The following is a 22,224-nucleotide window of genomic DNA, read 5'->3' on the forward strand; positions in this document are numbered from 1 at the left end:
TGTGATGAACTGTGGTCTTAAAATCTGGAAGTGCTTGAGTTGATATTCATGGTATAAGCCTAAAAGGTGGCTGAATATTGAAATACATGCAGTTTTGTATAGTTGAAAATGCCAACAAAAATGACGCCATTCAGAATACATCTTAATCTTTTTATTAATCAAAATTCACACACTGAGTTCTAAAAAACCCCATGTAACAGTTTACTTCCATGTTTTTGGTGGTCTGTATTAAATGGACACACCTTCAGGTAGGAGAAAAACCATTCTAAACAGATAAACTGTCATGAGTTTAAAGTAACATGACCCCATAGAGTATCAAAATTCTCATAATTTAATTTTCATAAAAAAAAGGTGGTTCATAATTAATTACAGTAGCAAAGTGCTGTGCATTTCCATATTCAGAACATTCATATACACCTCTCAAAACGATGGCATGAAGTTCTCTTGAGCTACAATGGGAATCAGAGTGTTCTCCAACTCCTTCTGCTTCTGCAGGAGGCCCTGAAACAAATATAAATGTGAATGTTTTGTCTTCCTCACGCACCCTGAACTGACAAAGTGCCATTGTTAAAAAAAGTTTCCTTGTTAAGGCCCGATGGTTTTTCAGTACGTAACTTCAGAAAAAACAGTACAGCCCCATGGACTCAGAGGAGAGGGAACTTCTACAGCAGCCTTCAAGTGTGACTGGAGTGGGAGCCAGGCCAGTTTCCAGGGATGACCATGCAGAGGAAAAAGGACTTTTGCACTGTATGAAATGGAGCTTTCTCATCTCTGTGCACTGTCTCTGCATTTGCAGTATGGTAGTGAATTCTTGCATGAAGTGGAACCCAAACCCTGATGGGCACTTGCTTTTAGCCTTAACACAAGTGATACTCTTCAGAGCAAGGGCAGCAGTGCCACTGGAACTAGACCAGTGTCAGACATTTCAGGACACACAGATTAACTGTCTACAGGTTCAAGGTTCCTGCTGTGTCAATGGTTCTTGTAAGCACTGAGAGAAAACCTGTCACAAAAAAACCCTCCTGGAAATGCAGCCTTGTCTACATGATAGAACTGTGTCAAATATGTGCATAAATGAAAAGTAAGTATTTTTAGTGTAATTAACAGGATCACATATATTGATGCATTTGGCGCCTTGCTATCCCTATATTTTAGACTTGTCAGGAATAATTTGGTACTATGAAGATTTTTTTTTTTTCCTCTCAGTTACAAGGCCTTTCTCAAAGATAAGAGTTACAGGCTGCTGGCACAGCTCAATACATACATAACGCAAGGCAGTAGCTCCTACAGCAATTTAGACACAGATTCCTGGTAGCACCAAAGGAAAGTCAGCAAGGCAGCCTGTAAGACTCCAATTTGGCTCCTTCTAAGGCAGCAGCTGCCTACTTTCAATCACTTGATGAATTGCTTTCTAATTAATCAACAGGATCTGCTTATTTCTATTAATGGATCAGTGTTTTCAGTCTCTCTGTCAATAATTACTATTTTTACAGAGCATTTTGGATTTAGAAGCACATCACAAAACCAAGTTGTAAAATAAACTGCCCTAAATAAACCAAGAGCTGAGGAACAAGTACCCCTGAAAGCTGGCAGTTTATCACCTGGGTTGCACAGGTACTGGAAAGGTGCTCAGCAATGGGAACTACCTCCCCAGGGAGCCGTGGGGGTGTGTCCCACCCAGCCATTGTCACCTGCAGCCCTTGGCAGAGCTGCTGCTGCCTCAGGAACAATGGGGTACTCTGGTAGTACTGACCTGGGGGTGAGGGGAGTGTGCTCCTCTTTCTTAAACTCTGCCCCTTCTTTTTCACAATAATTCACTTTGCTCAGTTTATCCACTGACTTTTGATTTCAGTGAGGAAAGTGAGTCTGTTGCTAGTTCCTATTCCTGCTGTGACCTGAGACATAGGAAGAGATTTGCTGTCTTGTAGCAAATGCAGTGACAGACTCGCCCTCACCCTCCCTTTGCCCTCTCTTTTCCCTGGGTCAGCCAGTCCCACTGGGCTCTTACTGCACGAGCCCAGCTGTATTTATCACGGTGGAGTTCAAAGACTAAAGACTGGTCAAAATATGTGACTATTATGTCAATTCCCCCAGATAAAACAATGGCTAAATATGTTGTAAGTATATCTATGTATGTATGTATGCAGTCTGAAAATATCAATCCACTCTATATTTGTGTATATAAATGTAAAAGAGTAATAACAGATTATCTTCTGAAACAGAAAACTCAGCTTTTTATATTTCAGACAAATTCTGCACTATTCACCCTTTCTCAGTAAAATAATTGATGCAAAACAGGTGTCATCTGTACATCAGTACACAATACTTAGCTATACAAGATATACTGAAATTGAACAATTCATGTCCTAAATGCCTTCTGCAGCCAGCAGGGTATTTAAAAAGGAACTCCACCTGTTTTAAGTTAACTCTCTAGAAGAACTCAAGAGCCACTGAAAAACTAACCTGTTACTTTTTAGCCGCTGTTCAACTGACTCTAGGTTCATGTGTCTTCTCAAAGCTGCTAACTTTAACCTTTTTAAACAACCATGGCTATTGTATCCTCAGCAAGCACAAGGATCAAAGTGACTCTGGCTTCACTCTAAAGCAAAATGCCACCGACAAGTGAAGTGAAATACAGCACATGGACTTGTCCCAAAAAGGTGAACCAGGCTGTGAATAGGACAAAGACCTAGGGGCTATTGCAAACTGTAACTGCTTCCCAAACAAGCATCTAGCCCTGGGCAGCTGAAAGTGAAAGCTCCCAAAGCACCAACAAAAAACAGTGAAGATGCAAAGTCATGGGTTCTGCTAGAACAGATATGGAACCAGAGTGTAATCAGTGAAACAGGTGTAGGTGGTCCATAAGTCTAACGTGAAGATCTCTGTGTGATAAAAGAAGATGTAGGTATTTATGTTAGTTAGGCTGGAATGGCGTGTTGTATTTGTAAGCTGAAGATAAGGAAACCACAAGTTATGTAAGGCCCCAACCCCCAGATCTGGGACTCCAAGAAAAGTGGCAGCGATTGGTGTCAGATTGGTACTAGTACAAAAGCTGGTGTGAAATGAACAAAAGTGGGATGTGCAGATGGGTGTGCTGACCCCTGCATGCTCCTGGCACCAGTAAAGGTGCCTTTACAGTACTTGCTGTGGAGTAGATTCCTTTGGATCAGAGGCTGAAATACTTAACAGATGTAGATATTTAACAAAAATGTTAATGAGCAGTGGGGAAGACCAGATCCAGTGAAACCAATGTGGGACCTGTTATAAACGGCTATGTAGTAGTTGGCTTTTGCAACAATTTATTTGCTTTAATTATAAAATTGTAATTTCTTGCAAATAATTATTTTAAATTTTAAGCTGCTTTTTAAATATGATAAAATTTGTAATTGCTTGTGGGCAGTGTTAATGGGGAAGCAGGGCTCTCACATGATGGAAGCGGGCTTGCAAAAGATGTATTTTAAGATATGCTTGCTATTGCAAAATGTATATCCAAGACAGCATAAGCAAAGAGCAGAAGACCATAAAAGGGAAAGTACCAAGCCCAAAAGTGGCATCCAAAGACCACCCTGGACTGCCAACATCTGCAACTATGAACTCTGCAAACACTGTGAAAATTTGAAGGAAGACTGTGGTCAACGAGCTCAAAATATACCTGCCAAGTCATCTGAGGAAGTAACACAACTGTAACAGTATAAAAGACTGCAGACTGAGGAAGTGGGTGTGCCACTGGCTTTGCCATGCACCCAGGCCTGTATCTTTTGCTTTATGTTTTGTTCCTTATTTATTAAAACTCTTAAAAATTTAAGAGGAGTGGGCTTCGTTTTCCACAGAAGCTCTTAGAAACTGGCATTTCAGTGTTCTTGGGTCACAACTTTTCTTACTGATCTGGGGAAAGTCATGAGCCTTACTGCTGAAGCACTATGGGTAGATGGCAGTGCTTCTTTCTTTCTAAAGCATGACAGGTAATCAACAGGATCAACTACTGCTAATTTTGTTGTGCTTCACTGTCTGATTTTTTTCCCGTTACTTTGAATATTTATGAAATTTTCCTCTCTTAAGACAGAGAAAAATCCTGCTGCCAGCAATAAAGTACAATTAGTTTGGATGCATTCCGAAGAAAGGGAAGATACTGGTACATGTTTATTCTCAGTGTTCTTCACAACGACAAAGCAAGCCTGAAGTAAATGTATTTTTGTCTTGGAGTCTTGTCATGCCATTTAGAAGCACAGAGAGAAGTGCTCATGTGCATGTCCAGACCTGTGCCTTCAGTGGCTGTGGCCACACCTTGTTGCCAACAGGTGCAGTATCCAATTCACTCGGGCTTTAATTACGAGATGCCATTACCAGCACCTGACTACAAAGAGAACAATGTACACAAACACACAGAGGCTTTTATCTCAGGAGCTCGTGTGTTTGTGGCATTAAGCTAATTTTAATTTTCTTCTCAGAAAACCTGTCTGACAAATCCTGAATTTTCTTTTTACATACTAACAAGTAGCAGCTTCCCTTGGAAGGATGTTTTAAGTGTTCACACTTCCAATTAGCAAATTATAATATTTTTGCAGGCCTGACATGAGACCACCCCACCAACCCTTCTGTACCAACCCTACTGTTCTGTCCTGACCTAGGAACTGCAGAGGGGAAACCTAATTAACAAGGTTCCAGTGTTGTGTTAAAACTCTGTTCTTTGGAAACTGATACATTTCCTATAAGCAACCCTACCAGAGATACCTGGACACGAAAGTCATTTCTCTTGGTTTCAGGTTTGCTCAGGCACTTCACTGTTTCATAGCTGATTTAAGGACTAAGGAATCCATATTCTCTTTCTAAAGACTGTCCAAGAGTGGAAGCAACATGTGGAAAAATTAGTAAAATGGAACAAAAGTAGAAGACAGGGCTCAAAACATAAATCAAGTGATGGAAATTGAATTAAAGATAATGATGTAATAATTTTTACTTCAGTGTATATATATATATATATATATATGTGCACAGTTATCCAATAATTTTTTACTTACCTGTCGTAATTTTGACAATCCTTTGAGAATTGCTTCTTGTCTCTCTCTGATTGTAACTACATCAGGATTTAGAAGAGGATCTCTAATATGATCTGAGCTAAAAGTCTGTCGTGGCATTTGGTAAGAATCTAAAAGTAAATGTATATCAAATCAGTTAATAAAACTCTTTAAGAATTTTCTTTTAATTTTGAAAGTTTGTGAAAATCAGGGGTTGGCTGCTATTGAGATTACAATCCCTATTTTTAAATCAAACAACACTTAGATTCCTAAACCCCAACCTCTATACAGTAATGCAAGGAAGTGCAATCATACTTCATGAAAGGTAAGTAAACCAAGAAATTGATAATACATTTTTTGTTGCTTTTCTGTTTTTTTAAAACTTTGTGGTTTGGTTTTTTTTTAAATGCTGAATATAAATTGGCTGCACAGACTTTCTGTGCACTGCTGTGACATAAAGAGATTACTGCACAGTTCAGTAAAAAGCAAACATGAAGCTGGCTAAAGCTGCAGCACTCCAATGTCAATGACTGTAACTCTCATCTCTCTGAATTATTTTGTAAAAAACGAGTTCCACTGTCCTTTTTAAAAAATTATAAGTTTAATAAAAAAATTAAGAAAATAGACAAATTAGGAGACAGAATAAGTGAAGCCTCTCGGCCGAGGGGACTTGGCACAAGGTCTGCCTGTAGCCCACCTCCCCCTTTTAGGACTTCTGTCTTTAAGGAGTGCTGTGTTGAATATTCAGTAGATGTTAATCAAACATTCTTCTTTTGGTCAGTTTTAAGTATTCCTGATCATCTTATCTATTAGATTTATTTTGTGGGTAGCTCCACTCAGTCTGGTTACATGGATGTCAATTTTCTTCTGAGGTTTTCTGGTTCTTTTCATTTGGATAAGAAAATAGAAAGTTAAGAGTTTTTTATGAAGGGTCACAAGGTGACCCCCCCCCCCCAACTTCTGGTTTGGTGGTTTAGACATTACAAAGAAGAGATTAAAAAAAAAAACCCTAGTCTTAGCCCTCTGGTAAAATCAGAAAATACACATTCATTACCCTTCTAAACTCTTATTATTAAAACATAATCCAGTATAATTCTACACGTAGTAGTCATGTTAATATTCGCGAAAAGCCGACTCTCTAATACACATTTGTAACCGTTTCAGTACCGTGGGGGCGGTGTGTTGAGGGCTGGCTCAGAGGCGCCCCCGGATGGAGGCAGTAAACCTCCCGAGTCCGCACGTAGGGCACGAACTGCGCCGACGGAGGTCTCGCAGCCTCGGGGACAGCGGGGGAGCTCCTCTGCTGGGAGTCTGCCTGGCTGGCTGCTCTCCCACCCTGCTGCCTGGGCACCGCGAAATGAGAAGCCTGGAGCTGTCTCCGTTGTACGTGGAGTAATCTGTTCTTAACTGCTGGAACATGTGGGGATTCAGACCTGTATGGAACAACTGAAGTTATAAAAAAGCCCAGACAATACTTCAATAATGTGAGTTCCTCAAGTAACAGAGACAAAGAATCTTTGGAGAACAGGATTTTTGTTCATTAACTCTGCTTTTATACTTGCAGTCTGTAAGGTCATGTGTATTTTTAACAGTAGACAATTAGATACTTCTTAATTTTTTAAAAAAATCATGTGCATTTCAGTAATAATGTATTACTACGTTTCAGTAATGCAGAGCATTGACGTACCTTTCTTCATTCAAGTGATTCTTATGAAATTTTTCTTCCTAGGAGAAAATCAAAGAAGTCCAAAGTAAAACAAAAAACCTCTGTGTTTTTTATATTACAAGCTTTGATCTTTCAGAGAAAGTTTGTTCTGAAATTCCAAAAGGACTGTTTGACCTGGGTTCAGGAGAAAGATTTGCCTTTAAGAGACTTGTAGTGCCCATGAAATAAATCAACAAATTACAGGAAGATTTCCTCCAATTTTCTGTCTTTGGTGGCTCTGAGCACTATCAAAAACACTATGTATATTTTCCTATGTCTGTGGTATAAACCTGAAAGGTTCAATCCAACATACTAAAGGAAAGGGCCAAATTTTGCTATTTGAAGGTGTAAGAAAGTGTTCATACAAGTGCTTACAGAGAGTAAGCAAGTGAGAGAGAGGGCAAGAGAGAAGCCAAGAATACATTTGATAGTATTTTCTTTAAAAGACTTTTTTCCAGTCACAAGCTCTACTGATACAATGCTTACTGCAAATGGGAGAATGACTCCACTAAGAAGGATGCATTTCTGTGGCAATGGAGTACATCCTCAGTAATCCATATTCTTTGCAGAAATAAATATTGTTTTCTTGAGCAGGTACTGCTGTACCTCACCTGTCAGCACAACACAATGACTGGACAAGAAAAAGCAAGTCAGTGATGTCACTGTGGCCTGCACACTGCTTGCAATCAAGTTCTCTGTTTACATAATAAATCAGTGAGGAAATGAAAAGGAATCAACATTTTGGAAGACTGAAATAACAGTAGAAACACAGTCACAAAATCTGAATATGTTCTTCTGCTCCTGATGAAGAACAAAATGCTGATGTAAGGATGAGCCATAGGAGAATTTCAATACTGCAGTTACATAACTGAATTCCCACCCAAGTAAAACTGTAAGGAACAAGAGTCTTGAAAGCACAGCATTGTTCTCAAAGACCAGACAGTGACCCACCTTTCTGCCTCTGTGGCCCTTACTCTTCCCAACTGTTTCTTCCCGAGGTGAGAGGGACCTGGCTGAGAGCTCTCCCCTTCTTGCACTGAGCTGCCCAGGGCTGTTCCTTTCCACCAACTGCAGCAGCTCCATTTGGCGGCGCACTTTGCTCTCCTCCCTCTGTTTCTGCAGTGCTTTAGGGTACCTTTCTGAGGCTGGAATGTATCTTTTCCCAGGCTTGTTTATGTTCCAGTCAGGTCTTCTGCAGTATTTTTCTGAAGATTTAATGTGTCTTTCTTTTCTTGCATATTGCTCATATAGGTCACTGTAAATACCACCAGTCTCTTTTCCTGAAAGTTTACTTTTATCCATATAGTGTATTTCCTTCTGGTATTTATTGCTGTTGGAGGTTTCTTTATATTCCAAGGAAATATCAGGTGATTCACAACATGCAGTTCTTTCCTCAGCTGACTCAGTGTATGCTGGAGTATTAAAGCAGTCTAAAATAAAATAAATTGTATTTTAACTCCAAGTCTGAGCTATTCAAATTGGTTGACTTTTGTATATGTATCAATCTACAGTACTTATTTTACTATAAATATGGCTGCTACAGTTTTATAATGCTTTTTTATTCTTTTTTTTCCTGTGGAAGATAGATAGGACCTGTAGAAGAAAACTCTGAGGAAGGGATAAAACACAAAAGACTAGAGAACTAAATCAAGTTACTTAAAAAATTTGGGCCTACGTGGCTTGTGACCCTAAGCTGACACTATATCCCTGACTGTGGGATTTGTAACAGCTAAGTAACAACTATACAGAAATATCACCTATTTAGAAGAATAGTGATAAATAGAGGCATAAGGTGGTACACTGTGATACGCCAACATGACTGTGTCTGTGGAAGTATTTCCAGCTTTATTCCTTGTGAGTAAGAGTGCTGTGGCTCAGCTTCACAAACAGGGTGGCCCTGCCTGTCTGGAGGTCCCTCAGAGTAAGCCAGGTGCAGGCTCTGTACCTGTCTGCACCGCCGTGTCCTTCCGAGGGGAAGCCTGCTGCCCAGGGGGGCTCTCCACAGCACCGGGGAAATCAGGACTCTCTGCTGAAAGGCCAGAATTACAGTTTTCAAACACTGTATCACCTGAAGAGTGGTAAAGTTGTTCCATTTAGTAACCTGTATTTAATTTAAACCACACTACAGAGTTATCAGACTGCTGTGGTCTAGAGCTCAAAGCAATACTGAGAACGCTGGTCCAAATCCCAATACTCTCCATCTTCCACTGGAAATCTGACAGCACATAGGTCTGAATATTCCTGTGCATTCCTGCTAATATCTTTGCATTTCTTCCTTTATGTAATACAGTATTTGAAACTTTCTAAACCCCAATATTCTCCATAAGACTTAATGCATGTATTTGTTTGAAAGGTAAATAGATTGTAATGAAATTTGGTTTGTGACCCAAATGCAGGTAGGGAAACAAAACCCAAAAAAAATCCACCCCAATCCCAGAAACAACTAGATTTCAATCACCAAAGGAACAGCCAAACTCTGAGACTTATACTTGCCACCACCAAGACTGTTCTGAAGTGCTGAAATGTCCTGTGCCTTCTGAGCCAAGTCTGGAGTGTGCTGTTCTTGTTTTGATGTCTGGGCTAATTCCTGAGCTTTCTCCATTGTCTGATAAAGCTCTTTGGCTTTAAGAGTTACAAGTTCCTTAAAAAAAAAAAGTTTATTTATTTTGAGAATACACTCAATTGGATTATTTAATCACCATAAAATCCTCAAGGTCTATATGTATTTTTATTTAGGGAAAGTATTTTTTTTCAAAACTAAAACTAGTTAAGTAGGTATGTAATCTATAATTTCTATGATTATAAATTCAGAACCGTTGCTGTACTAATGAAAGCTCTTCAGTCTTAGCATCAAAAAGTGAGCATTTAGATCCTCCAAATTATCTGGGTATTTATTTCCCTTCTAATAAATTCCTCTTTTTCTAGATGCCATCTGATGTCAGCCATCTGTGACTTCCTGTAACATGTGGTTTAATGAATTGAAAGGAGCCTAAATAAAAGTAATAAACCCCACCTCACTCCTAACTGGAGTTAGGAACTCATGCACAAGAAGGAGACAGTAAGAGCTCCCCAGCAAATGTCAGGGGCTTATGATTCCTTGACTCAGTAGGTTCAAGGTGCAGGAGACTGGGCCAAGGAAAATTTCCCAATTGTTATTAGCAGCTGATCCTACTCCCTCCTGCAGTTGCAGTTGGAATGAACAACTGGTGCTGTCACATGTTTCAAAGGAGCTGAGCAATTACAGAGAAGGGAACTTCTCTGTATTTTTTTTTTCAGCCTGTTCAAGCATCCACAGGCAGATGCTACACACTTCCACCCAGAAAATGTGGACAGATCAGGACTGCACATTTCTGACAGCTTTGGAGAAGACTGTTTCTGGAATCACCTCGTCTTATAACACCACAGAATCTGCTACTGTTCCAAAGAAGCAAACAGTAATAGCCCTACTGTGCCAAAAGGAAGAATGAAACATCAGACCAGATGTTTAACCTTCCACTGAGGTTAAAGGAGAGATAGGAATGCAAAATGTGTATTTACCAAAGGTGAAAATGTACCTTTGGTTTAACTTTGATATTAAAGTCCTGTGTGAAGCTCAGCAACAGCTACACAGGGGAAAAACTTGAATAATTTTTAAAATGCCTTTTCTAGACTATATCCTAAGAAGTCTTTAATTCAGACTGAAAACACATTCACTCAGATGAACTTCATGGTACTGAGGCACCTTAAAAGCATCAAGTTACCAGTAACAATAATTGGATCACATACTTCGAGGTATTTTTTAATTTTAAATTTGCTTTTTAAAACTGATGTTTCTGCACTATTTAAAACTACATTTCTGGTTTTGCCAGTTCTTATCATTTCCCTTTCTGAAAAGGCCCTTGTTCAAAAAAGGAATCTGGCCTTATTCTTGTATGATGTTGTATGTTTATTAATTAAGAAAGCAGATTTTTGGTTTCAAATGTCTTCATTTTGGATAGTTTTCATTTTCAAAATGATGAGGAAAGTTTTGCAACTGAGGAACAAGAACTATTATCCTCAAAATTCAGTGTTATCACTGACTATCTGCACTAAAGATAAAGCAAACCTCACCTCCTTTTGTTTTTGTTTGAGCATTTCCTCTTCAAACTGTTTCTGCAGTTGTGCTTTTTCCCGTGCCAGGCGCAGTTCTTCCTGTTGTTCTTCCCGTTTTCTCTGCTCTTCCTCCAGTTGTTTCTTCTTCCGTTTTTCTTCCACCTGAGCCATTATTGCTTTCTGGCAGGATCCGAAAAAAAAGAGCAAAGTAAAAGATATAACATTAACATATTGTAAGGTATTTATTTGTGTATTTTTGTGTATGTGTAGAATTGGATTTGGATGAGTAAAAAAAAACAAACCTAAAGACAATTTATTTCAGACAATCCTAGGTTTGTTTCTGGAAAACCACCAGCCCAATCATGCAGTCTGAAATACTCAAATAGAAAAAAAGGAGGGTTTCATGTTTTAGAAAATACTTTTTTTTCTTGTAAAGAGATGAAGGTCTGATTTTCACCTTATCCACATACAGTAATCCAGAAGTTTGATGCAGCAGAGTAATGTCATTTATACTGACACCTCAACACACCGTGTTGGAGACACCAGACACACATTGTTAGGGTGCCACAAGAGGTTAGGTAAATGTCAGTAAAGTAGACAAAAAACTAAAAGTTCATGAAGCGGGAATCTGTAAATATCAGATTTCTCCTCCTTGTAACAGTGGAGACTGAAGGAAAATGCACACAAACATGCTAGAGCTCTAAAGACTGAACTGTACATTTTTTGAGGCAGGAGTTCAGTTACAGAAATAATCTCATGCAAATATTTAAAGAGAACTGTAGAGTCTGACTGAAGGAAATACTGCCAAATAATGCATATGTCATCTAAAGCATAAAAGTCAAGTGCCCCTGTGAGTTCTGGTATTAAATCTCATGCTTTATTCATAAGACATTTCATCCTTTCTTCTTATTAAAAAGCGTGAGGCTTTAAAACCAAAGCCTACCTGATGTTCCAACTGCTTCTGCCGCCTCCTGTCCCTCTCCTCAATCTGTGCAGGGTCCAGCAGAGCCGTCATGGAACGGAGGAAACTGAGCAAAGGGACATGTCAATGATTTTATCATTAGAAGACAATCCTTAAGCCTTTCTTAATCAGAGTCAGACTTCATTTTCATATTGAGGTTATCACGTTGTGTTAATTATATATTAATATATAAATTAATATATAAATCAATTAATAGACTATGAAATTATTTTCATTAAGGAACAAGTAAGGTTATTTTCAGTAAATTTCATTAATAAACAATGGCAGCACTTGTGTCTTTCAAGAGTGAAACAACAGGTATTTGAAAAAAAGCAAAAGCCAAATGAATGTAAGGTGTGTTGTTTTGGTTAGTTTTGGGTTTTTTTCTGAGGAGGTACCAGAAATGTACTGGCTGGGAAAATAATTACCCTTATAAAGCTCACTCACCTGACTCTCTGACTTTGCTCCAAAGAACCATTTTTAGCAGCATTTTCTGCAGTTCCCCTCTGTAAGGGCATGAGGTTGCCTAAAGCTGCAGGTGACAAAGGGTGAATGAAAGCAGTCGGGTCCTTGGGTTCAGGTAACAGGGAAAGACTTTCAGGCTTTCTGTGCATTCCATTTAAGGGGTGTTGTGCATTAGCATTAAAGTGGTTCTTAAAAGAATCAAAATGCATTTCCCATCTGTCATGCTCTTCTGCCTAAGTAAGTATCAAGCAACAACAACAAACCAACAAAAAACCAAAACAAAACAAAAAAGGCAAAAGCATTCAGTTAGACTGTTTCTATAAAGTGTAGTTAATAAAACAGACAATACACATTTTATACAGCAGGAACATTTGAAAAGATACAATGCACACAGCAGTTAATTCCTTAAGTGAGAAGACAAATGTCTCTGTAACTTAAACTATAAGTCAGATAACAGATTATAATACTGATCAATGCCTCATCACACAAACATATTGCTACTACATATTGCTACTACATTTTCATGCAAAAAAGAAAAATGTCACAACCCTCCTTCCACAGCACACCTACCCAATTAACAACAACGCAGCTAATGAAGGAACCTTTCCCAGCTGTGTTCCCTTCACAGTTAAAAACCAGTTTACAAAGGACGCCTGATCTGTTTAGCAGCTCAGGAAAAGACGAGGCTCGTGTTGTGTATCGGTCTGTAACCATCCCTGGCAGCAAGGCTGTCTTTGGAGGGTAAAAAGGGTAAGGCTATTTTCTTCAATACTTTCTGGAGAAGTGCTTGCTTTTTAACCTTTTGAAAGTTTCAGGAATGTGTTTGTGTATTAAAAAATATTTCTAGAAACAGGATTTTAACACCACTCTGACACATTGTACTTGTTTTCTCTTTTCTCATCTCCTGTAGTCCAGACAAATTTTCTTTTTCTAAAGTGTCTAGAAATGGTCTCTACACCACCTTGCAAACCAAACTGCTTCTACACATGGTGGAAAAGAGAAAGAAAGTATAGCATTACTGTTGGAAACAACAGAACTTTTAAATTTTTATTTTGTCTCTCTAGTTAGGCTTGACTTGACTCTGCCTTGGGGAAAGGAATTTTCTTTAGGCTTTTTTAGGAGATGTAGCCTCACTCTAAGGAGATGGGCTGAACATACCAACAGAATGGGAGTAGCCCAAAGATACCCAGAAAGATAAAAGGCCATCAATGAAACATTAACAAAACATCAGCAGCCGTCTCTGATCATCCACCCTCAGATGCACCTCTGGCACAACTGAAGACATCTGGTCTAAAAAGGACTGATAGAAGTTAAAATTACCATCGGAGGTGAGGTGATTGGGATACAATGGGAAACTGAATACTGGGGGTTGCTCAACTCTGGACTTTAAATTAACTTTAAAACAGTGCATCTCTACGGGTTTTGACTGTATAAAGTTCGGGGGAAAATCCTGCAAAAACATGTGTGTTCGGAATATTTTCCTTGGCATATCTTGGCCAGAAAAAAAGTAATGCCTCTCTATTACTTCAAATACAGTGCTGGAGGGTTTTATTGTCTCCCCGATTTTTGGTGTCTCCATCCCTGCAGCAAGTCCTCCAACACACCAGACACTGAAATACTGAACAGCCACTGGCTCAGTATTCAGTAAGGGCATCCTTATGGTGAAAACCTGGACATGCTGCAGAAAAATTCCCTATTTGTTGCCACTTTGCTAATTACATTTTTTAATTCTTAAAACAAAAATAGAGAAAGACTTCTCTTATTTCAAGAAGTTCCTCTAAACCACAGATACCTTTGATAAATTAAGTTTTTCTTCTATTTTTCGTAGTTTAGCTTCTTCCTTCTGCTTGTCCAACTCTTCAAGCCACTTTTTCTGTTGCTCACGTTTCGAAACACTAAAAGGTTGCTCCTGTGGCACAGCTTCCTGAAATAAGATAACTGCTAGTCCTTCTACCAAAAAAAATGTACCTTGTCTAGCCACATAATAAAGACTAGTCAGAAAGCTCTGCCTTTGGTTGGTGAGCAAAACTAGGCCTTTCTCTAGCACAAAAAAAGGATATAAGTTTGTAACCGTAGCAAGTATCTGACTGCCAATAGAAAGATGAATTCTGATTATTACTAACTTGAACCATCAGCCTCTCACTCCAAAAAACCCTACTTACTAGTATCATGAACAGAAATCCCTTTTTCTTCCTATGGTTCACTGCTCAGTTTGTGTTCCACGTAGATTCAGCACTACGATCTAATTAGCAGTGATTTGTCTCAAATTAAGGAGCTACCATCTTCATTCTTCTGCTTCTTGATGGATCTCTGTATTATTTAACAAGCTCCAGTGGCACTGTGAACTTCCAACGCCATCTGACAAAAAGCTCTCTTCAGTTACTGCCTATCATCCAGAACTTAAAACCTACTTCTTGAACATTCTGCCATCAATATCTTTTATTTTATATAGGTTCCCACTTTGCTATTTCTTTAACACATGCTTAAAACCTAATTAATACTACATGTCACAGTTCTAGTACAGTTCTTCACATCAGCCTTGAAGGACATGCTGTCTTCAAAGCATTGATATTTTGGTAAACACTCATTCAAAGTCATTTATACACAGCAAAAAGATTTAAGGAATTCTTCTCGTTTAAAAGAACTTCTTGAGACAAACATTTGTTGTTAATAAATAAGTCAAAACCCCCAGCATGCAATTTAAGATCTTACTCTGAAAACCAATGCTGTGCAACTGCCAGCTGGAAAGTCAGAAGAACTGAAATCAGAAGACTGCCCAGCTGGAACTCTTGGAACATTCAGTGCAACTCCATCACCCTCTGTGGCTGAAGCAGCTGTACAGGCAGAGTTTCCCTCAGAGCCGTGAACTGAGTCAGCTGGAAACACTGTCTGCAAGTAAAAGGACCATTTTAAGACTTACTTTGTTCACCTGTTTTGTTAACAAAGTTATAGTTCTAGAAGCTGCTGTTCATTAAAACCTCAGCTGAAGTTTATAACTAACCATCTTTTATCCACTATTTATCAATTATGTAGACTGAAAGAAGTTCTTATGGGACAGAGTCAAAACTTTGCTAGGAATGCTGCATGTGCCACAAAGAAGCTGCTTTTGTTGTAAGAAATTATAGCAGATAAAACCCTAACTTCTGTTTAACAGCAATAAATTTCACTGGGGGAGTCTCAACATAATGTATTTATCTAACACAGTGTTTTCAGAATGGCACCTTTAAAAGCAGCTAGAAATCATACTGGCTGTGCTCATTATGTAAGCAATTAAATACATGTGAGAGCTCATGAAGAATGTATATAATTATATAGCGAGGAATTATATTTGAGACTATTACCTCAAACAGAACAAGAAAAGGTTTATACTTTTTAGTCAAGAATCCAAATGAAGGGACAGGAATGGGTTGTTCCTGCTATAAAGATCTTAAGCTGAGAAGTTACAAACTGGAGCAACAAGTAAGTGTGGACCAGGCAGCTGCAGCCCTGAGAGGGCTTAAAGCACCACCAATGTGAGATTCTAGAGGATCTATACAGAAAATAAAATCTTCTCTGGATTAGAAGTTAAACTGTTCTGCAACAGTGCTGTGAAAACTGTGCTCTTGTATTTATAGACAACCTTACCTGGTCTGGGTCAGGTGTTTCCACTTTATAGGTTTTATTACTGCCAAGTTTTGCCCAGAAACAACCCATCTCTCCTTCCAAAGTCTCCTTCAGTTTCTTCTTCAGTGCTACTTGTTCATCTTAAACAAATAAAACCGAACTCTAGTAAGAGTTCCTACTGCAAACATTTAGCAATTAAAAAAAAAAAAAAAAAAAAAAAGGCAGTGCATGTCTCCCCTGTCACTTGGGACTGTGAAATGCACACAGAGTTGTCACCAACAAGTTGACCAATCAGTCATGACCTTGTTCTTAAAGAGTGTCTGCCCAGGGATGCAGAGGTAACAGGGGAGTCACCCTGAAGACTAAAAAACACTGGAGTAACAATTTCCCAGGGAAAACTAACAAATAACCAAGTATATGAACTCTCTCCATTTTGTTACACTAGTTTTGAACTACTCTAATATTATTAAAACAAATGGAGTTATAATGGAAGCTACTGACAATGCAGAATTAAACCTTGAAACCAAATGGTCTAAATCCATTTTCAAAACAAAAGACAGCACTCCTCCATGTGAATCATAAAATACTTAATTTGTCAGAGAGAATTTACTACTCTATTAAACAGTTTAAATTTCCTCCAGAGATCTCCCTTGATTAGTGATGGGGCTGGACTGCAAACTCTCCCAAGTTCAAATAGCAATTTCATACACTCAGTCATGCTTGTCAATTGGGGTGATGCTGTTGCCATTAAAAAACACATGGATTTTTTAATGATAATGGCTGTCAGCTACTGTCAGATTGTGACAAAACTGCTGGCAAGTAGCACCTAAAATACAAAGCATAAAAATACATTTATTTGAGGTAATATTTAATTGACCAAGAAGTGTTTCTTGCAAGAATTTATATTCTTGGCATCAACTTTTGAAATTCAAGAATCTTAATCTGTCTTGGAGACTTAGAATTTAGTATTCAATTCATAGCAACTGTACTGATGTAAGTAAATTTAAAAGGGCATAAGGAATATCAATTTTCTTTGAGTGTAACAAAAGTCATCCTGAGTGTAACAAAAATGGACCAAAAATGTATTCTATACATCATAAATACCTAATTCCTTCTTCCATTGGGTCTTTTTAAATTCCAATAAGGCTTTCTCCGCTTCTCTTTCACCCAAGGTACTAAACAAGTCAGCAGGTTTCCATAAATCCTTTCTAGAGGAAAAAGAAGAAGGGGGAAGATTTTTATCCAGAAAGCTGATATGTTAAATTTTACAGGTAACTTTTAAATTAGTATTTATAAATAATATTAACGTTATTAAGAACATATGATATGAAACTTTATTGAAGTTTTATATGCATTAACACGAATGTACCTACATAACTTTCTGTCCTGGCTGTGGATGTTCTTCTTGTTTCCTGCCTGAATCCGAGTTTGCTTCATCTGGAACTTCACAATCTTTTTGGAGTGATGCTACAACATTTTCCTCTGATGCCTCACTAGTAGCTGTGGTAGAAGATAAATATATATATAAATGTATATACAACCACTAAACTTTCTACAGCTTTGAGTAAATACTCTGAGAGCAGCAGAAACTTGTAGATTCCCCACAATCTAACCAAAGTGTTTTCAGCCCTGTTTTTATATAGTTAAGGCACACAAGTTAGACCTTCACAGGGTATTTTTAAAATGCTAGACTCAGTAATCACTTATTCTTGGCTAAGGGCTCAGAGTTTGGGATTCTAATTGCAGGATGTCTTATTCTTGGTGCAAAAGCTGACCCTCTCCACAGATCCACTAACAGGAGGAATGATGCAATAAAGGAAGATAAGCAACAGCTCTTACACTTCTAAGAACTGGGGAGGGGAAAAGAAAAGTGCTATTCAGCACTAATAGTCCAGTTAGGCAAAGACTAATCCATCTTTGGCCATAGGAAAATGGCAGAACTGCTCTTGAGACAGAGGAAGGCCTCAACTCTTCACAAACCAGAAGGGCCCTTCTCTTTGAGCAGTGGTACAGTGCAGTTCTGTGTTTTCCCCCCCTCAGTGTAAAATGGTTCCTATTTTGCATCAGTGACAATGTGTCTTGCCGGTTTGCTCTTCAGAATATTGGAAATCTATCAATCTTTTTTACTATTATAATTCTGAAATGTTTGGTTCCTCACTGTAACAATGTCACATCCATAATGGCAAATGGTATTTTGTCTAAGACTATCCAATGTAAGTGTAACATTTCTACAATGTCCAAATAAACTTAAATTATTGACTCAAAGTTAAGCTTTCACATTTTGCTGTTTCCATGAAACAAATGCATCCAATGGCTGGTATCTTACCCATTTCCTCTTGCTTTTCACTGGGAGTCTCAGAGAGGCTTCTTCCTTCTTTAACCATCATCAAAATCTGTTGAAGCTGTGCTTGTGTTAAACACACCAAACTTTTAAAGTCTTCAGCTGATACATGTGGGGCTTGAGGTATGTGTTTATTTTTTTTCACAATACTATGATCCTCTGAATCAGGATATCTGTTTGTCTTATCTCTTTGGAAAACCAAAGGGTAACCTTTAGCTGTGGCTTCATGTGAGGAGTGTTTATTAACTTGCAGTTTTTCACCTTTTGTCACTGATAAGCTTGATTCACTCCTTGGTTTTGTTAAATTTTCCTGCTTGATACAAGCATTTTGTGTTGGCCTCCAGATGAGCCCAGTGTGCATTTTTCTCAATGCCTGTTTAGGTGCTCTGGCTTTATTACCCATCTGTTAAAGCAAAAAGATTTCACCATCTATTAAATAAGGAAAAAAAAAGTATTTGTAACAAATGAAAACAAGATTGAAGCAACAAGAAAAATGTGTAATTTTTCTTTTCTGTTCCATCAGTAGAAACTCTGTATAAGCTAATGCAGTATCTTCATGAGTACCAGAAATACCTTCCAAGAAGACACAGCACCTGAATCTGAGTATTTCAAAATGACAGTATGAATAATAATTTTAGGCAGCATGACATTTAAAAGAATTAACAAGCATTAATTCTGCTTTACTTTGGTGTTTCTGAAGCCTGGCTCCAAATGTACATGTTTTCACCATGCAGCCAGCAGTATTTCAATCTTGATTTTTCCACTATGAGCTAAAGATTTATCTTTTCCAAGGTCCTTGGTGCAAACCTGAAATTATTTCCTGTGTATTGGGACCTTTTTCTGCTTTTTCTCCTTTTCAAACCCACCACATTCGAGTTTACTAAGAGACAAGCTGTACAAACAAACCTGAAATTAAACACACTTCAGATCTCTATTTTACTAGAATTCCTTTAAGGTCTCTGCAAGTTCTGATTTATATGATTCTCACTGCTGCTCTAACTTCTTGGCCAAGGAAACTAAAGCACTTTGAAAAGGTAAAAATAGTCACAAAACTTTGAATTCATCCTTTTGAACAGCTATTACAGACCTGAGAAATAACAGAGTATTTCAGGTTAGAAGGGACCCATAAATACATATTTCACTTTCATAAATGTAATTGATTACAAGTATTTAAACAGTTCAATTTCTCAAATTTTCTGTTAACCAATAGTGAATTTGTGTGTTCTAAAAATTTTACACTTACTTACCTTCATGGCAGGCTTTGATTTATCTTTTGGGAAACAAACACAAACATATGAAAGAAGTATTTAATAACAACCTGCTCCTGAAAAACAATCTCAAGAAATTAGTAAAACGTTATATTCATCTGATTTTTGTAAATCGAGGGGAAAGTACTTTTCCTACACTATCTGCCCTAATTATTTTACTTTTTTAAACTTATTTCAGTATACACACGTCAAAAGTATGGTGGAAAAAAATGAGACAATTTCATTAACTATTTTGTGTGGGAAAAAAAAAAAAAAAAAAAAGCCTGTATAGTTTTTATACACATCTAATCAAATTATTGTCCCAGTCTGACATTCCCCTGCTATTCTGTGTTTCTCAGAGAGCTCTGTGCTAATGCCTTCTTTGGTTCCATGATGTTGTCTCCATTAGTCTCACACCTGGGTCCAGAATTACTTTTCAGTCTTTTAACTCACATCCTAGAGGATGCATAGAGGTGTAGCAGTCTCAAAAATAACAAGTTCAATATCATATTCAGTATAATACTTAGGAATAAAGAATGTTTTAATATCAATAGCGGGAATGTGGTACTCAGGATACCCTGTACACATAGCTATTTTCTTTGCTTTTTTTCTGTGTGACAGAGAAAAGCTATATCCAGCAGCAGCTTAAGCTACTGCAGAATAATCCTACTTTAGCCCCTAAGAATGTGAGTGGTGTTTTTCAGTGCAGAAACCAAAATTCAGAAAAAATACAACTTGATGCAATTTTTGATAGCATCAAATTCAAGAAAATGCTGTTTATATCAGTGTATAGACAACTTAATTCTGGAAAAGACTGCTTGGTCAAGGCTAGTTCACAGTGCAAGACAAGTGCATCTTGGAGCACTCTGGAACACAGAATGCCCCTACCCAGCCCAAGATGCTAAGGATGGTTGTAAAGAGCACTGGAATTCCTCCTTGGCTCAGAACACCACCTAATGTCTCATTAGGCAGCTGCCTGGTAAATGCAGAAAATGAAATATAATTTAAATGGCATTTAATGAAGAATTTCTGTATCCTGACCAGGTAGAACTGTTAGGAAAAGTAGACTTATACAGAAACGTATGTCTGACAAATCACAAAAATGGAATTTAATGCAGACATATGTCTGACAAATCACTGAAATAGAATTTGTTAACACTTAATTACTAACATAGGTTTCTTCAGTATATCTCAGATGGTAGTAGTGAGATTTGGCCTAAATGAACTGCTTATTGAAAATTAAAAATGTTAATTGCAAATACTGAATCTACTTTAAAAATGTGATTGTAATGATGCCATGCTGTGTAAATTAAGCAGCTACTAAGCCTCTTTTATCCTGGCAAGTAACACACTATAAAGTTACAGAAATTATCAAGTTATGCCAGTTGATACACAGTAGCACTTAACTTTTTATTTTAATGACAAACCAAGCAGTGGAGACTATTTGCCAGCTGTTCTCTGGTGCACACACTATTCAGAGTTCATTATCAACCTACTGTTCCAAATCGAGCTGGTGAGAGAGAGGACTTGTAAATAACAATGCACAGACATTCCTCCTAATCTGAAAAATATTTCAGGAAAGCTGGACTTTATATCTCTTAGCTATTAGGTTTAACTTCAAGAAGCTTTAAAGATTACTTGAGATAAATAATTAAAAAAATACCAGAAGAAGCTAAAATTAGCCTAGGTTTTCCATCCAGCACTTCAGTTTTGAGCTTCAGTCCATCGCTGCAAAATGAGAGAGAGAGAATCTGAAATACTAAGTAACCTGATAACGACAAGATTTTTACATTAATAACAAGAACAATTGTACTTAACTGTAACACAATTACAACAGTTACTGTTCTTCCAGATGGTCCGACACATCCCAAGCTCTGTTTTGAGAAGTTACTTAAAACAAAGAAATCGACATGTCTTGAAGAGGGTATAATTTTATTGATACTGAAAAAACTGGACTGGCACGTTGCAAAGTACATCTTTAACACTAAAGGTGCCACTTAACACCCTTACTCAGAGCAACACACCTCAACAATTTAATAATGTAACAATATAAACTGAGTGCTACACAAATCGCTAAGCGAGTCTCCCGGAGCGCCAGCGCTGTTCACAAAGCGGGGCTGTATTCTGGAAACAGCCTTTGGTCGTGCTTCCATGCACAACAATTCGCCTTTGCGAGTGGAACAAGCGCTGTTTATAAGTGTTTAGGAGAAGAGAAAAACGTGGCAGTGTCAAGTACCCAGCTGCCTTTCTTTCTTCCGTGAGCTGGGACAATCCAACACGACCATAAGCGCTCCAAATAACACTGCATCTTCACAGTTCATTATAAGAATGTTAACAATGCAAACACCTAGCGCAGTTCCAGCTCAGGGGCATCTCAGGAAGGGGCCCTTCGGCCAGGGGCGCAGCCGCCCGGCCCCGGCCCGGCCCGCTCTGTGCCGCGGCCGGCGGGGACCGGGGGACGCGGAGGGTGCGCGCTGCCCCCGCTCCGCCGGCACTGTCCCGGGCATCCCGCCCCCTCCACGGCTTCCCACGGCCCGTCCCGAGGCCTCCCACGGGAAGGATCGCTAAGCCCGGCTCTGTCCCGCAGATCGCTCCCTCGGCAGCGCGGCACTGCGCGCCCTGGCGCGGGACCGACGCGTTCCGAGGGGCAGGGCCCGTCCCCCTCCAGCAACGGCCGCTGCCCGCCCGGCAAGGCACGGTGCGGCCGTGCCCCGCTCGCTCCTTACCCCAGCTCCATGGCGACGGCGCCGCCGCCGGCCGCGGAGCCCCGCGCACCGCCCGCCCTCAGCTCCGCGCCCCGCTGAAGGAGCCGCGCG

The 22,224-nt window shown here is 38.9% G+C and overlaps 1 protein-coding gene across 1 annotated transcript; it reads right to left on the reverse strand.

The window, feature by feature from the left end:
- Positions 1-129: 129 nt before the first annotated feature.
- CCDC66 (coiled-coil domain containing 66) lies at positions 130-22,160 on the reverse strand. Its single transcript, XM_066326739.1, has 19 exons — positions 22,135-22,160; positions 21,072-21,136; positions 19,409-19,431; positions 18,147-18,564; positions 17,194-17,320; positions 16,925-17,028; positions 15,842-15,960; positions 14,930-15,106; positions 14,010-14,141; positions 12,200-12,450; positions 11,735-11,819; positions 10,810-10,971; positions 9,220-9,361; positions 8,666-8,788; positions 7,672-8,150; positions 6,703-6,740; positions 6,183-6,448; positions 5,019-5,146; positions 130-501 (listed from the first exon to the last, which is right to left on the reverse strand). Exons 1-19 carry the CDS (start codon positions 22,143-22,145, stop codon positions 421-423), a joined length of 2,931 nt encoding a protein of 976 aa, XP_066182836.1. The 5' UTR covers positions 22,146-22,160; the 3' UTR covers positions 130-420.
- Positions 22,161-22,224: the final 64 nt, after the last annotated feature.

This window comes from Sylvia atricapilla, chromosome 11 (assembly GCF_009819655.1).
Source record: "Sylvia atricapilla isolate bSylAtr1 chromosome 11, bSylAtr1.pri, whole genome shotgun sequence".
Classification (NCBI taxonomy): domain Eukaryota; kingdom Metazoa; phylum Chordata; class Aves; order Passeriformes; family Sylviidae; genus Sylvia; species Sylvia atricapilla.